Source organism: Micropterus salmoides, unplaced genomic scaffold (assembly GCF_014851395.1).
Source record: "Micropterus salmoides isolate LMB-PRFRI ecotype aquatic unplaced genomic scaffold, ASM1485139v1 Ms_hic_scaffold_11, whole genome shotgun sequence".
Lineage (NCBI taxonomy): Eukaryota > Metazoa > Chordata > Actinopteri > Centrarchiformes > Centrarchidae > Micropterus > Micropterus salmoides.
Genome location: NW_024040152.1, coordinates 30,291,853 through 30,308,803, shown reverse-complemented (window position 1 = coordinate 30,308,803; position 16,951 = coordinate 30,291,853). Strand labels below are relative to the sequence as shown.

General features: G+C 41.4%; 1 protein-coding gene across 5 annotated transcripts in view; it reads right to left on the bottom strand.

Annotated features, from left to right (window-relative positions):
- Window positions 1-16,951, bottom strand: part of LOC119898078 (vacuolar protein sorting-associated protein 13B-like) — a 323,319-nt gene that overhangs the window by 131,134 nt on the left and 175,234 nt on the right. For 2 of the 5 annotated variants that reach the window (XM_038712226.1, XM_038712227.1), the window contains 4 exons: window positions 13,561-13,702; window positions 10,478-10,750; window positions 9,887-10,043; window positions 9,299-9,410 (listed from right to left, as the gene is read on the bottom strand). In XM_038712226.1, the coding sequence (XP_038568154.1) occupies window positions 9,299-9,410; window positions 9,887-10,043; window positions 10,478-10,750; window positions 13,561-13,702 (684 nt within the window). The other 3 variants (XM_038712228.1, XR_005443479.1, XM_038712229.1) reach the window with 3 other exon arrangements.

The window sequence follows — 16,951 nt, the reverse complement described above, 5'->3', positions numbered from 1 at the left end:
TAGCAGTTATTTTTCAACCTGCAGGTGGTGCGCTACAGCTGCCGGAGCTAATCACCGCCATTGTAGACAGTGCTTGTTCTTCCACAGGACACTGGTCAGATCTGGCAGATTAGCAGATCGAACCGGGCAGGAAGTCAGACACAGAACGGCATAGAGAATCCAGTCAATTTTCAAAATAAAACACCACCGACAAAAAAGGAAACCATCTAACTACGTATCCTACTTGGTAGAAGCACAAAAATCAAAGACTAATCAAAAGAAAATCAACAAAATCTAAACATAATTAACAACAAGCCAACAACGCACTCTGCTCCTAAAACGCTTCCAGTGGAAATTGGCACAGAACAAAACCGTGGTGCAGACGTTCCCTGTGGAAGTCCGGGGTTAGGAGCAGTGCAGTGTTCACTCATCCATGGTTATAAACCCATTACATTTAGACACCCTATCTGAAAATAAATGAAATGGTTAATTCTTTTGGGAATATCATATGATTTTGTTATGCAATTGTCCCCATATTCAATTGGTCTCACCTATTTCCCTGTGTACAAAGTTGACAATTTGACCAGAGGTGGTCGTCAAAATCATTACAACTCTGAGGACCATGCTTTTCCACAGCAAATATCCACAAAATCCAACGTTTTTCTTTTACAATATCTTGTCAAATGTTGGACAAATTGGACAGGCTCTGTGACCTCATGGGGCCACAATAGGAAATCAATCAAGGTTTTCCCAAAATGACTAGAATTTATCCTGTTTGAAATATAGATGTCCAAAAAACATGAACATCATGAATATCTATCCAAAGGTTATTGAGATATTTCAGAATGGACTGAAGTGTTGGACCCAACGGGCCCAAAGACAAATGGATCAACATCATCATCCCAACAGCCCCTCAACTTTGTGCCAAAAAAAGAGAGGAAAAATAAGTTGCGGTTTACTTGTTTGATTCCCCTGTGGTGAGTCCTAATACCCCCTACCCTCCCTCTTCTCCACTTGGTCCACACACTACATCGGAATCATATGCACCAAATGGCCATAAAAATGTATGGCTGGGCCCAGGCTGGGGTTTTCTCCCTCCTAATCCCCCTAAACCTCTAACTGTAGGCCGAGGAATACAAGTGTTGTGGTGCAATCTTCTCACAGAGCAGAGGGCCTGAGAATAACATCACAGAGGCCACAGATATTTATGGAATGAACCACAGGCTGTACACAGAAGTCAGCAGACACCACAACACAGCACACAAGACGCTGTATACAGCTCCCTACTCATATACAGCACAAGACACTGCCAGCTAAACACAAAGTGTAGAGCTGCGGTCAAAAGCTTTCCAATGATGCATAAGTGGAATTAGAGGAACAGCAAGAGAAATGATAAAAATACAATATGATATATAGGTAAATAGATGCAGCTGTAAATCACTGAATTTATGTAGTACTGATATTAGTTTTACTTGGATTAATCTGTTCGAGGGCCTCTAGTCAGTCAGACAAAAAGAAGGACGGCCGGTGGTCAGCCCGGACAGTGTGGAGTACACGCTGAGTACAAGACTGATAGCATCGTACCAAGTGGTTAGCTTGATTGAACACAGCGGTCAGGTACTCTGGTTCACAGATTAAAGATCAAATCCACTAACATTCATCTGGTTTCCTCTATTCTGCTCTTGTAACATTAGCTCCACAAACACAAACCAAGTCCAACCCCCCAACCCCCACGGCTGTCGAGGCAAATGGCATTACCCCTTCCAGGAAATCAGCTTGCACGTCATATGATATGCTTGCTGTATCATCTGGGAGACAGAGAAATCTATCTATCACACTGGTTCCCACAGAAAAGAACGACAAATATCACTTTATCTACAGAAAAAAGGGTGAAGAGGGAAATAATCCACCTCAAAGCCACAGCAGTATTCAGTGGCTGAGTCTAAACTTCCTGTTCACATTATGACACGTTGTCTGACGGCTGTTTCAACATGAGCCTTTCCGAACCCACTCCCAGTCTCATCTGTCGGCTTTGCGCAGGCTATCATGTCTGATTCAAAACATAAATTCTAAGGCAAACTTTAATAAAAGGGGGCGTATGATTTACTTCGGGTAGCGGTTGTCCCCATTTTTAAAACAATTTGATGTTGCATTAATCCTGAGTGTCAAGGCGATGTGAAATATGTCCTCTGCGTTTACCAGCACCAGGTGTTTCATTTGCTGGACTGACAAAAAACAATGTTTATTCTGGCTGACCCTCCAATCCTTGCTTATTTTATCTTCTTTCTCTGTAGAAGAGAGGGAGAACATGGCTGTACATCTAAAGTGAGGGAGTAGAAGAGTGGGTTAAAAGAAAAGGAGAGATACAAATGGAGCTAAATGATTAAAGTTTACTAAGAAATGTCTAGCTCTAATCATCTCAATTGGATGTTGGATTTCCTCAGCCTCCTAGGCCCAAACAGAGCACAACAGAAAGCTCAGGAGCCCTCAGAGCCATTGTTGCTGATGAAATCTTTCACACCATTAGCCACTTCACCTCTTTTTGACTGCTGGTTGGGTCGGCTCCTCTGTTGGCTGGCTCAGGTTCAACAAACTCTCATGGCTCAGTGCCCTTTTCCCTTTTAAATACTGAATTACATTATGATAAGTGAACATTTGCCTTTAACGCATTACAACTACACTCACTTTAAGACGATCATGTAGTATCAAAAGTGATTGCTGTAATAACATGTATTTAAGTCACACCCATAAGAGACGCAGTAGTGACATCAATATACACAGATGAACCACCTAAAAGATCAGAATAGCTGCTTAGCCAAAAAAGGACCAGTGCAATTAAAGAGATTTACAAAGCTGGTTTGGTTTTGCCCACAGTTTTGTGTTAATGACACACTGGCATATTTTCACAAAAACACAAAATTTAGAATAGCAAAAGTGTATACTAGGAAATTAAGTTTTTTTTTAAGCCTGAAAGTAAAGACCAAAATAGATAAGAGAACTTCTATTCAAATGGCTGGCTGGGTAATCCCCACAGACACTACCATGTTTACTATTCTAAAATGCTACTCTGCATATGCAAAGCACTGTTCTACACCAGCAGCGAGCAACTCCTTTCAACACTACTATTACCAAACTTGATTTTGGTGCATCAAAAATGTTCACTTATGAATGCTGCTCTGATTTAGGCTGTTCTGCAGTGGCAGATAAAATAGATCACACACAGCAGTTATTTTTTGCTGGTGATATAGATATTACAATCATTGTCATCATTGCTCTGAAAGGAGTTTATCATTAAACCTTCTCAGCAGCGAGGGGAGTTTTTTAAAGCAAATCCTAAATCAGTGTATGTAAGTGTAGGTCCTGGGTGTCACTGTGTGTGGCCCGAGCAGCTCCTCTCCGCTGCGGCAGCAAAGCAAAGCCGGTGCACTTTTTGCTGGTGTAAACAAACGGGGAAATGGGGCACTTGGCAGCCGACTAAAGTGAGTGATGAGGTAAGTGTGCACTGAAGCATCTAATGAATCATTTGCTGGGAACTCTGGGTTTTATGAGGAAAAGAAAGATGAGGAGGGAGACAAGAGACAGGAAGACCAGCTGAGGGCATAAAAAAAGAATGGCATTTCATAAGAAAAGAAAGTAGGAGAGCAGCAGCTGTCATACAGACGCCTGAGAGGATCATTGAGTGTTTTGCCCCAATGTGAGGACAAGAGATTAGAATGCATAAAACTCACAGGGTCTCCTGATCCTACTACTAGCAGCAGCAGCAGTATGTGAACCCCAGTGACCGGTGCTGAATTTACTGAGGTGACTGCTGATGTTGTGACAGGTCTGCACCTTTGAACAGTGCTGATGTGCTGAAGGCCAATAAGCAGCTTAATTCCACACCTTGCCTTCACTCCTACTGCCTCAAACTTATAAAAACAGAAATACTACCTCTGCTAGCAAGCAATGAACAAACAGTGATTACAGGACAGATCAGATGCCCTCCAAATGTAAACATACTTTGTTCATGGTAATAAAGCCCACTTAGTTCTATTTAATTATTTCCAATTTATCTACCACCACACTCACTTATGGTTCAGTGGTTATAGTAATTATAAAGTTGTATCTGTGAAGCCATTATTCATTTATTAATTAATATTATATGTTGTAAAATCTGCATCACTGTTAGAGTGTAATGGCAATTCCCAAGAATACACATTTTATTTATTATTAATAATAATGTTCACCATAATTGCAACTTACATAGTTAACTTCATAATACTTTGTAGGTTTTTATAGTACTATATGCCAAGAGTGTACATAGCAGTTTGTCAGAAAGACTGAACTGAGTAAGTCAATGTCTCTTTAAGAGCATGCAATGCTGGCTTTGCTGAGGTTAGCGGTGAAACCAATTTTTCAGTTCTGTAAATGAGTATCGTAAAAACATGGATCCATTTAGAAGACCAACAGAAATCCCAAACGTTTCTGACCAGGTAAATCACATTCTGTCAGATAGCAGGAAAGAGCAGTACACCTCTCTTTTAACGTTGTCGCGACTTGTATCACTATATCCACATATATATGTGGACCTGGCAAGGATGTTACTAGGGGAGAAGGGTGCATATAACATGTGCATATACTGGCGGGGGAATTTTATTAGTAACAGGCAGGGTCCTGGCTTTGGCAGGCTGTGTTTATCTGTGGAAGGGAGATCCCCATCACAACCACTTATTAGGACATATATGTGGGTTTAACCAGGCAGCCATTCAACAGCAATAAGAGGTTTGCTTACTGACCACAGTATGCTGAGACTGGGACCAGTCTAACCAAGGATGGAGAGGAAACGGGAGACAGGAAGGAAATAACAAATACACAATAAGACAGAGAGAGAGAGAGAAATGTAAAAAGAGATGTGGGGTAAAAAGGAGTAGAAGGTGAAAAAAGCATGTATACATTTTGCAGCCAAAAAGAATGAGCAGTAAGAAGCAAATGGGAGGAGGAAAATTACAATATTAAAGAAGGGTAAAAGGGTGCATGAAAGGAAATAACAAAAAGTGAAATTAAACATTAAAAAAAGAAAGTTAGGGAGAAGGAAGGCAGGACAGAAGAGGGGAAAGAGGGAGGGAAGGAAGAAATATAGGTGGAGATAAGGGAAGATGGAGAAAGAGTGAGGAGAAAAGGGGAAGAGAAAGAAAAACACTGCTGATAAGGAAAAGAGAGGAAAAAGAATAGATACAGCAGTCAAAACGTGGAGAGAACAAGGATAATGATAAGTTAGGTGAGGTAGAGTTATAAAGAAAAAAAACATGGATGAGGAAAGAAGTACAGAGAAAAAGAGGGATGGACAAAAACACTAAGGCATACTTTGAAAAAGTGTTTGAGAAAAGGACACAGGAGGAGGAACTGAAATAGAAACAGAGTCCATCCATACAGCCACATCATGTTGACTTGGCTCTGCATCTCCACTGACACAGCAGCCTTCTCTGCCGTTACCATAGAAACGCAGGCATGTTCACTAATCAAAACAAAAAAACATAAACCATATTTTTTTGCGGCAGCGGGATGCTCTCCGACTCTCCCTCGGACAGACCATGAGGTAACCCGAGTGTGTGATGGAATCTAGAGCTGTGTCATCTAGGTGTGGGGATGTCGGGAAATGTGCAGGATATTTTAAGACACACACGTAGAAACACGTGCAGACACATGGATGCAAGCAGACACTCAGGAAGGGGCATGCAAGAAGGTTATGTCAATCTTTCATCATATAAACGTCCTTTCTATAGTAATTATTTAACTGTTTTTTCCCCTTACAACAGTTGCTCTAATAACAGAACACAATCATAAACTCGTCATCATCACTAACTACAAATTAACTAGGGCAACCGAGAATATTTTATTTCTGAATTCTGCTTAGCTCAACACATATACATTATGTTATAAACACCTAAGTAATGTGCACAACATAACTTACTATTAAGGCAATTAGCTCGTCATCAGTTATTATAAACAACCCGCACTCAGACATTTTAATGTGCACTTAAAAAGGGACACCCAATCTCCACATGGTACTTAAATAAGTGGCCCCCATTCACCCCAGCATACAAGAAGCTTTCAATTGTGTTCCATAAGTGAAAAAAAAAAAAAAATCTCATTGGAAAAATGAGAAGCAGAGAGAATGAGAGAAAATAGGAGTGGGGAGTAAAAGATCTGTGAGATTTTACAGGGGCCCAAACCACAAGAAAGTCAGGGCTGAATGCATGCTGGACACTCCCCGGGCCGGTGCTCATGTACTTGGAAAAAGCAAAGCTTTTTCAAGACAGGAAAATGATTTCAGCTGTGTAAATTGACAAGCGGCCTTGTAGCTGAAGATGGAGAGGGAGAAAGAGGGGAAGCCTGCAGCTCTGTGTCATAATTCCTGCTTAGCGAAGAAGCCGCTGGGGGCCTACTCCTTCAGGGAAACAAAATTTAACATCGCCCGATCGAATGAAACAGTGTTAATTGTTACCAAATGAACCTGATGGTGGATATCAACTTAGGTCTACAGCTTTACAGTCAAACAGGTTTATTTGATCTTCTTTGAAGAAAGCTATGTACTCTAAAGGATAAATACACACTGTACCCTGAAAATGTTGATGCAGAAAGGGAAGCTGAGAAGCTTTGAAGTGTGTCAGAAACGGTGTTAGTTGAACAGTCTCAAGATATGCTCCATCAGGATGTTTACATATGCTCGCTATTTTAGCCTTCACTCTTGTCTTCTCTCCCAGGGTGGCATTATAGTAAATCATGGTTTTAGACATTGTGAGGCAATCATTTCATGTACAGTAGACAATAACAGCATGCCTGCTTGGATCAGTCATTCAGTTATGACAACGGATGTAATTAGTGGTGGGCTTTAAACAGAACTGCAGCAAATGGCTACCGGCACTCACAGACATATTTCTTCCTATAGCCACAGTTATAGATTGTAAACACACATTGGTTTGCACGATTACAGACTCTCACAATGTCTTTCCCTATACGACTTGGGGGAGCGCACACAGTAGAATCCGAAGCAGATAAAGCACATAACAGTGCTTGGTAATGTCAACAAGTCCCTGATCTCAGGGTTATCAATCATGTGACTCAGAAGTGTGATCACCCTAAATTGGAGGGCAGATGTAAACAGGGAAGGTGGTGAGTATAATGCATGGTTAGGAGTGGAAGAATGAACACAGAGAGTGGTTTGACATAATTCCTGGGTTTTACTGCAGAGAGGGAAGTGGTGACTCTTGGCTTCTGTGTGTAGAGGTTAAGGGGGTGAGTGAATGTGGGTCTGTTTGTACACACAGCCATGCCTGCTGCTAGTGTTTGTGACAGAGTACGTATATTTTTTGGGTGTGAATGCATGACTGTGTGTAGGCAAGTTATTGTGTTTGGGAGTGCATGTGAGTCTGACTGTGTATATTGCGTGTGGAGGGCTACATGGTAGCGTGTGTGTGTTCAGTAAAGGGTGGAGTTTCGTGCGAGGCAATGTATGTCTATGAGCAGATGTGGAAATCACGGCCACAGAGCCACCAATCCTCCACCAGAGGCAGAACATTACTGGCCAATATGGGGTAAAATTGCATGGATGGTCTAACTGGTTTTTGGGGTCAAAGTCTGAGAAAAACTCCAGATTATTTTTCCATGCCCACAAGATCATCATTTATCATCTGACATGATAACAACATGGCCATCGTGTCAACAAAATAAATCTAGGCACAGTTGCCATGGAAATAGAGTAGTTACATCCCATTAGCTGTACTAACATGTACCAAAACAAAGATCAAACATTTTTAGCACAGTACAGTGTGTGAAAGTCCTGGGGATAAAAATAAAAAGGACCCCAAAAGTCCCTGCACAACAGTAGCTATGGTTACTGATCAATACCATCTTTGCTCCAATACATCAAAAGAGTAAAATGGAAGACTGTGAGGGAGAAAGCTTGGATACTCTGGAAGAAATTTGGACAATGATGGACAGAGTCTGGTATTCCACTACATCTTGCCTCGATGGTTGTCAGACATGCCCATAGGCCTAGACCCCCTCTGCCTCCCTGCTCAATGCAATCTCCCTGCACATAACACTTCTACCAACTGAAAGCAACAATGAAGCCTAAAGTGGCCTCTCCTCTGCTTATGTTGTCCACCGTGTTTTTTTTCTTTTTCTCCACTTCATGTCTTGTGTCAGCTCACATCTCACTTGCAGCTGCACAAAGCATTTGACACCACTTTTATCTCCCTCATTACATGTGTTTGCCAGCTCTGTATCTGCCCATTCACACAACTGCTCCCCCCCTTCCTCTCTCGCTCTCTCTCTCTCTCTCTCTCACACACACACACACCATGGGGCTGTGGTTTTGAGGCAGCTATGACACAATCCAGATTCTCTTAGCTGCCTATAGCAGGGAAATGTGTTTTGCACTGAGCTATTTCCCTCAGAAGTCCAGAATTTCCCTGCTTAGCTGCTTTGATCCACATGGCACAGGGGTGGGTGGAGGTGGGTGGGTGAAAAGGGGACTTGAGTCAACAGTTTTGTGTTTCAGCTGGAGGGCCCGGTGGACCCCCAAGGTGTCACTCATTGCTCTCTGTCACTGCTGGGGCAGCTTAACCACTATGTGGCGCTATCAACCACTTTACACTAAAAACATGACACAGAAGTGCATCATGCACGCACACACAAGCTGAGACACACACAGACACCAAATACACTTGCCTCACAACAGGTTTTATGGAGTGTTACTTGAGGTCAGACAAATTTGAGTGGCACCTTTAATGAACTGTGGTCAAATAGCAAGTTTTGTGGTGGTCTAATACTAACAGCGGTGTGTGTTTACAAGTCAGAATGTGATAAAGCTGTGTGAGTGTGATCAGATTTAACAACAGAAGGTGTCAGAGCTAGCAGTTAAAATGTGTAAAGACTGCGGTAGACTCGGTGATAAATGTCTTGCACATCATCTTGTATAGGAGAAAATGAGGATCAATGTGCAGTATGTGCAAACAGAAGAGGGTCTATTTTAATCACCATGCTGTTCAAGGTATGTTACTAGGAATTGGGGAAGAACTTTGTTAGCTTGACGATTCTGCATCCATTTAAACATGCACAGATTTGATCTGATACTATGTTTTAATCACATTTTTTTTTATACTTACTGCAGACATTTGTAATAGTTTCTATAAAAATTTCACTAAAACAAAGCCATAAGTGGTGGTTTAATATTGCTTTTCTATTGAAAACAGGAAATGCCCCTTTTTCTTTCTACCACATAATCTCATAATGTCATTAAGAAGAGAGGTTGTAGTGAGAAGAGAATTTGTCTTACTGGTAGATGTCTTTTCGCAGCACAGTGCGGGTCAGGGGGTTATCAGCCTGAGGAGCCATGCTGAGGGAACCCAGCTTTAATACAAGGGTGTCTTCTTTTTTCTCATGGGGATCTATACAGACACAATTAAAGAATTAAATATGCAGGGACATATACTATAGATATACTGTAAATTGTCAAAACATTCATCCTACATGCTCAAACAAATGTCAATACACACAATGTCCATGATGATACGCACATGTAGGACATGAAGATACACAGTGCACAAATACACACAAAAACACTGCCTTACAGAGCCTCAAAGTATAGCCTTACCACTATTAATCATTACTAACAGCAGACAAAACAAGCCGGTATTTATGACATTCTGACAATTAATTTATTATTCTGTATGAGTGTATATGACAGTGGTTGTTTTGTTGGAACCTCAACTATTTGTCTTATCAGATGTCTCTACATACTAATGTTGCGGCTCCGCTATGTCTGGTTGGCAATGACAGAGACTTTTATAAAGGCATCAAAGACATAATGCTGTCCCATTGTTGTTAAGTTTTCCATGTGCTTTCAATAGCAAGCATTTCTCACCTGATGCTGTTTGTTTGTCTTGTGCCCCGGGGCAGAAGACCCTGATCACACTGGTGTTGATGTAGATGAGAGGCAAACACCGTGAGGTCATTGTGTGGCTTCTCATTGGTTGACCTGCTGACTTCCCACGCTCTCTGTAGCGTCTTGGTACCGTAGCCTTAAAAGACATCAAGTCAAATATATGAATGATAAATTCATAAGATCTTAATCCTAATTTTTTTATGGATGGTTTAAATGTCAAAAAGTAAATGAATTCTCATCATTGACTATTCTTTCAAACTGCATCAAAGATTAAGGTAAAATAGTTTTAATATAATAATATTTCATCTTAAAAGGCTTTAAACTGGTACAATGTATTTCTTCTATTAATGACAACTTATTTTTTTAGTTCCTAATACTATTTATAGCTGTATTATTAGGTTTCTCAAATTACTGCAAAACAAATCTACTGGTTTAAATATCTACGTTTATTTATACAAGCTTATAAAGAATATATACTGTATTTCTGTTTTATTGTCGAGTCCCCATATGGGTCAAGCCTTGACATACTACACAGTTACAAGAAGTGACTGAGAGACACTTTTTGTCTACCTGGAACACCCCTGCTACTGTAGCCAATAAGGGACAGGATAGCACTACATCAAAGGGCTGGGCTGTCAGCAGGATTTCTCTCAGGTACTGAGGTGCACCATCTGCCAGAGGATCAGGGGTCATCCGCTGACTGGCAGTGGTAGCACCGCTACGTGTTGGCCGCTCAAGCCGGGTGGTGAGTTTGTGACGGACATTTTTGGTGACAGCCTGGGTGTAGGTGATCGACAGGAAGCCGTGCTGTTGGTGAGAGCCCTCCAGGACCTTGGCTGCCGTCTGTCCAGTGGTGAGACAGGACAAATCACACTGATGATGATATTATTACACAGACAAAGACTTAACTGTTCAGTGTTATTTTGGCCTGATTTCTTGGATGAGGGTTAAGCCTAAAACAAACATAGATTTTACAAAATAAATGACTAATCTCAAACTAGTCTCAAATTAAATTACTAATTTAAAATCTTTATCAAGAACTGGGTCAGATTCACAGAAAATGGATTGAATTCAATACAGATCATTTTGGAAAAGCTAACTTTTAGCTTAAACAATGCTCTATTTAAAATTTAGGATTTGGAGTTTGGGACACCAGGTTAACACTTACCTGTTGAATATCACAAAAGACTTAACCTCAGCCAAAAAACCAGCCCTTTGTGTTCCCATATGCAACTCTAAAGAAGCCAAGCTGAAGCCACTAGCTTAAAAAAGGTTCTAAGGCAAATGTATTCGTATTCTGAAGAGGAATTTAGACTGGATCATCAAATCAGCCCCCTTTTTGAGGTGCATACATTCTTATAAAACAAGTTAATGACGGCAGCTATCCTCTAAGGCTTACTTGTTTGTATTTACAGTGCATCCGGTATTCACAGCTTTTTCCACATTTTGTTTTTTTACAGCCTTATTCCAAAATGGATGAAATTCATTATTTTTCTCAAAATTCTACAAACAGCACCCCATAAAGACAAGAAGATTGTCTGAAATCTTTGCAAATTTATTAAAATGTACCTAAGTATTCACAGCCTTTGCCATGACACTCAAAATTGGCTCAGGTGCATCCTGTTTCCACTGATCATTCTTGAGATGTTTCTACAACTTGATTGGAGTCCACCTGTGGTAAATTCAGTTGATTGGACATAATTTGAAAAGGCTCACACTTGTCTATATAAGGTCCCACAGTTAACAGTGCAAGTCAGAGCATGAACCAAGCCATGAAGTCCAAGGAATTGTCTGTAGACCTAAGAGACAGGATTGTATCAAGGCACAGATCTAGGGGAAGGGTATAGAAAAACTTCTGCAGCATTGATGGTCGTAATGAGCACAGTGGTGTCCATCATTCGTAAATGGAAGACATTTGGAACCACCAGGACTTCTCCTAAAGCTGACCGCCCGGCCAATCTGAGCAATTGGGGGAGAAGGGCCTTTGTCAGGTGACCAAGACACCGATTGTCACTCTGGAAAAGCTCCAGTATGTCTCCGTGGAGAGAGAACCTTCCAGAAGAACAACCATCTCTGCAGTACTCTACCAATCAGGGCAATATGGTATAGTGGCCAGACGGAAGCCAGTCCTCAGTAAAAGGCACCTGAAGATCTCTCAGACCATGAGAAACTGAACTCTTTGGCCTGAATGGCAAACGTCATGCCTGGAGGAAATTACATTAGATTTATTCATTTAGCTGACGCTTTTATCCAAAGCGACGTAAAATCATTTACGTGTTATGTCAGAGGTCGCACACCTCTGGAGCAACTAGGTCTTGCTCAGGGACACACTTGTCGATGTGTCACAGTGGGGAGTTGAACCTGGGTCTCTCACACCAAAGACATGCGTATTATCCACTGCTCCATCACCACCACCCAAATCAGGCACCGCTCATCACCTGGCCAATACCATTCCTACAGGGAAGCATGGTGGTGGCAGCATCAGACTGTGGGGATGTTTTTTAGCAGCAGGAACTGGGAGACTAGTCAGGATCGAGGGAAAGATGAATGCAGCAATGTACAGAGACATCCTTCATGAAAACCTGCTCCAGAGCGCTCTGGACCTCAGACTGGGGCGAAGGTTCCTCTTTCAGTATGACCCCAAGCACACAGCTTAGCTAACAAAGAAGTGGCTACAGGACAACTCTGTGAATGCCCCTTAGTGGTGCAGCCAGAGCACATACTTAAACCTGATTGAAAATCTCTGCAGAGATCTGAAAATAGCTGTGCACCGACGCTCCCTATCCAACCTGATGGAGCTTGAGAGGTCCTGCAAAGAAGAAAAGGGAGAAACTGCACAAAAATAGGTGTGCCAAGCTTGTAACATCATATAAAAAGACTTGAGGCTGGAATTGGTGCCAAAGGTGCTTCAACAAAGAATTGAGCAAAGGCTGTGAATACTTATGTGCATGTGTTTTTTTTATTCTTAATAAACATGCAAAGATTTTAAATAAACGTCTTTCACCCTTATCGGGTGTTGTTTGTGGAATTTTGAGGAAAATATTTCATCCATTTTGGAATAAGGCTGTAACATCCCAAAAAATGAAGTGCTGTGAATACTTTCTGGATGCAGTGTTTCTGGAAAGTCAGGACTCCAATATTATGAGTGACTTGCAAAGCAATTACTGGGTGAAAAAACCCAAATACCCATTAAGAAAAAGAAAATCTCCAAACGCTGCATAATTTAAAAATAGCAGGTCTGTTTAGGACATCAATGTAAAGCCTGCAAAAACACCCAATAACAGTGGACTTATAGCTGTTAATAAAAATAATTAACTGTAATTTTGGGAGATGTTCTGTAACAAAATGTAAGAAAATACATATAAAACAAATCCTCAAGTTTAGAGTATATTCCTCAGAGACCAAGTGTGTTAACTTCCCACGGAGGTTTTCTCCAACAGACGAGAGCATTATGTGATTGCTTTATAAAATTTGTGACTCTGACTACAGTTTAATACCAATGGAAAATTCAAAGCAACACTACAATTGTTTAAAACCAAATTTAAGCACTGGCTTCTGCAACATCTCTGAGGAGCGCACAGAATTATTATTAAGCCACTGTTAATGGAGGTTAAGCAGTGTCTAAGTAAAAAGGAGAAGAGCTGGATTCTTACAGGAGGGAAAAAGCCAGAGAAGTGGCTGAAAGTGTCTTGCTTGCTGACGGGTCGAACCAACACAGTGCGTCTGTTCAGCTTGTCAGTGCAAGAGAGGACCACTCCTCCACAGCTGCCCGAGCTCTGAACACCCTCCTCCGTACTGGAGGTGAGGAGAGGGGAGGAGAGAGAGGGAGAAAAGATGCCGAAAGGGACAGAGAAGGGAAGATGTCACAGGGAGGGGGCAAAGAAGATGATTTGTATACATATATAGATATAAATGGGGAAAAAAGACAAACAGGGAAGAAAAGACAGAAAAGCATGAAACTTTATGATAATTTTGGAAAAATTTAGTATAGAGTAAACTGATTAAAACCAAAGGAAGTTGCGCCAGTTTGAACCAGCTGAGATATTGTGGAATGGTCTTATACTATCCAGTAATAACAACACTGAAGCACCTGTTTAATTTTGTTATGAGCAGAATTTTGAATGAAAAAGGTACAATTTAGAGGCAATTTTCCCTGACACATCCACAAGATAAACACTGAGATAAATGTTTAAATCATTTGTTCTAGTGTACATTCTGTACTGCTTTATAAAACGGCTTAAATAATGTAAATTGTGCTCTATCTAACAGATTTTCATTCCTGAGGTACCAGTGTAAGACCATCACCAGAATAATATTTCATCAACAAGAGAATGGAGGCCCATGTCCTAGTCTCCTCCCACATACACACACACACACACGGAAGAATGGTTGTCACCAGATTTCATTTGGTTTGATTTAGCCAATCAAAGCCACTGGAGAGACGGGAATGTTAAACTGTAAATTATATTTATTTGTTATTTTATTCTGTTTTTATGAAAATTGTAAGGTGTACTAACATATTATACTTAAGGACACCCTGTGTTATGGCAAAGTATTTTCTTATGATTTATTTTCCTGTCTGTCCAGCATGAGCAGAGATGAGGGACCTTGATTATGAGCAGCAGAATGGCAGAGGCACAGTTTATAGAGGCCGAAGGCTGCTTTGACTGTGACAGGCAGAAGCCTCACCACGGCTGTCTCCTTGCACTGCAGAATGAGTCCTTCATAGTGGCCAGAGTGCCAGCCCTGCCCTGGCCTGGAGAGACAAACAAGGCCAAGCTTAACTTGGACATCTGGGACTACTCATACTGTTTTAGCAAGGACTGATAATATCTCTTTAAATGCAACAGTAGTTACAAAGTTGTATCATGATAACTTAATCACAGGCTGAACATTTTTATCAAACTTTAAGTAGCCTGGAGGCATTCATCGAAACTTCAAAGCAGGTAAATTATGTATGTAAAATGACCAAGGAATAGAATTTTAGACGCCACACATGCATTAATTTCGGGAATCATATAAACAAATTATTTTTTGTGACATCAGATTTTTGTGCCATCCGTACGAAACCGAACGCGCCTGTAAAGCAGACATCAAAAGAAGTTAACATGAAGACAGTCACAACAATTATCATTCTTAATTTGCAGCACAACATAAACACTAAATCTACAGTAAATAAAAACACACAGACATATACACGCACGGCATTATTAGTCACTCTAGGATCCCGAATCATGCACAACACATGTATGGCAAAATGTTTCACACAATGGAAATGGTTCACCGCCATCTGCACCTACACCATTGCTCCCCTCCAGAATACTGGGAGTTCAGTGAAATGAGAGCAGGCCTACTGGTGAGTGTGTATGTCTGTGAGTGTGTTTCTTGCTTTGTTATCTTGTGTGTGTATGTCAGTTCTTCATGTCTGCTCCCATCCAGTCATCCTTCGCTCCAATCCATTTGTGGAACAGCTGGAAGACTTCAGCTCCAATTTGCGTGAGCTGCTCCTTGGACCGAACAGTGGTGAACTGTCACCGGCCATCTTCTCTCGAGGGGCATCTCGACGTTTCAGAACAGGTCAAGGAGCACTGTTGCTAAGGGAGACCTGGCTAACATAAGGAGGAGAAGAAGCTTCCTGATTCCTAAACTTCCTATTGGATAGGAAACATCTCGCTACAGAGTTTAATATCCAGTCACCTCCTTGCTTGTATGTTTCTCTTTAATTCACCTCCCCTGCTCCATGATGAGCGCGTCCCGCACAGACAGGGTTCACCTATTTCATATTCCCTGGGGACTCCCTCCCTGTCATTTTCCTTCCCTCCTCCACCCTTTCTTGTCTTCCTCCTATTTTGATACAATCGGGGATTCAATTAAATATTCACCTCCCATATTTGCCTGCCCTATCTAACTTTCCATTCATTTTCCAGCAGTGAGATAGCTAAGGCCAGATGAGACAATTTCTCTGTCAAGCTTGATTTAATCTGACCCAATCCACACAAATAACCTGGGCTGGGTGATGAAATACCTAACAATTATCTGTTCAGAATGATTAATATGGACTCAAACCCCTGTGGGCTCTCTTATATATGTGGATGATACAGATTAGAGTGGGATAGGAGCCCAGAGGTCCTTCACTGTGTCCTAAACAGCCATGACTGTAACCTGGCTTGGATGATGGAGTGCTTCTGCCTGCCAGAATTTTGCTCAGTTAAAAGTGTGTTCAGACCATGTTGTTAAATGCACATTAAACTGAAATAACCTAGAAATGAGAAAATTGACCCATTATCTACTTAGGAAGGCATAGAGGTCTACTAAAAAGATTAAGGTTGGCTCCGTCTCACAAGCAATTGGACACACACCTGTGGAGAGCAGCGTAGTATGATATAATGACCCACGACACCTTCACGCTCTAAAACTGTCTAACCACTGACATTGTCCTGGCTTAGTTTGATACTCCATGCTGTATGTAACACATGTGGCCTGACAGAATATAAATCAACCAACTGCAGTGAAACAGGGAGGTCTGTGAGAAGCTTGCTAGACAGTCAGGTTCAAAGCCAAGAGGATCGCCTCAGCTCCTCTGACCTGTGCTGACATGCAAAGGACACGGCTAAGGTGATTTAAAAAGCTGGCAAATCAGAATCAATATACATTATCATATCAGTGGTGAGAGCATTGATTTCTAATGATGGGGTTCATTACGGGCGCAGCGCCCATGAAGGTCCACCTCCCTTTCAGCGTCTGACTCTATCAGAGAAGGAGGTACTTAAAGGAACATATCTACTCAGGCACGTAGGCACACAGAACTGAAAACACACACAAACACACTCTGATCTGCTGGATGCAACATGCTGGAGACAGAGACAGGGGGAACTGCCTCCTGCTAAGTGGCCCCTTCCAACGAGGCACGTACACAGCACACACTCGGAGTTGCTGACTCCATTACAGAGGTATGTGATCAGGGCAAGGACAAAATAAAAGTGGAAAAAATAATGATTTAGATATTGAAAATGAGGCCACTCTGTAATTGATAGGAAGAACGTG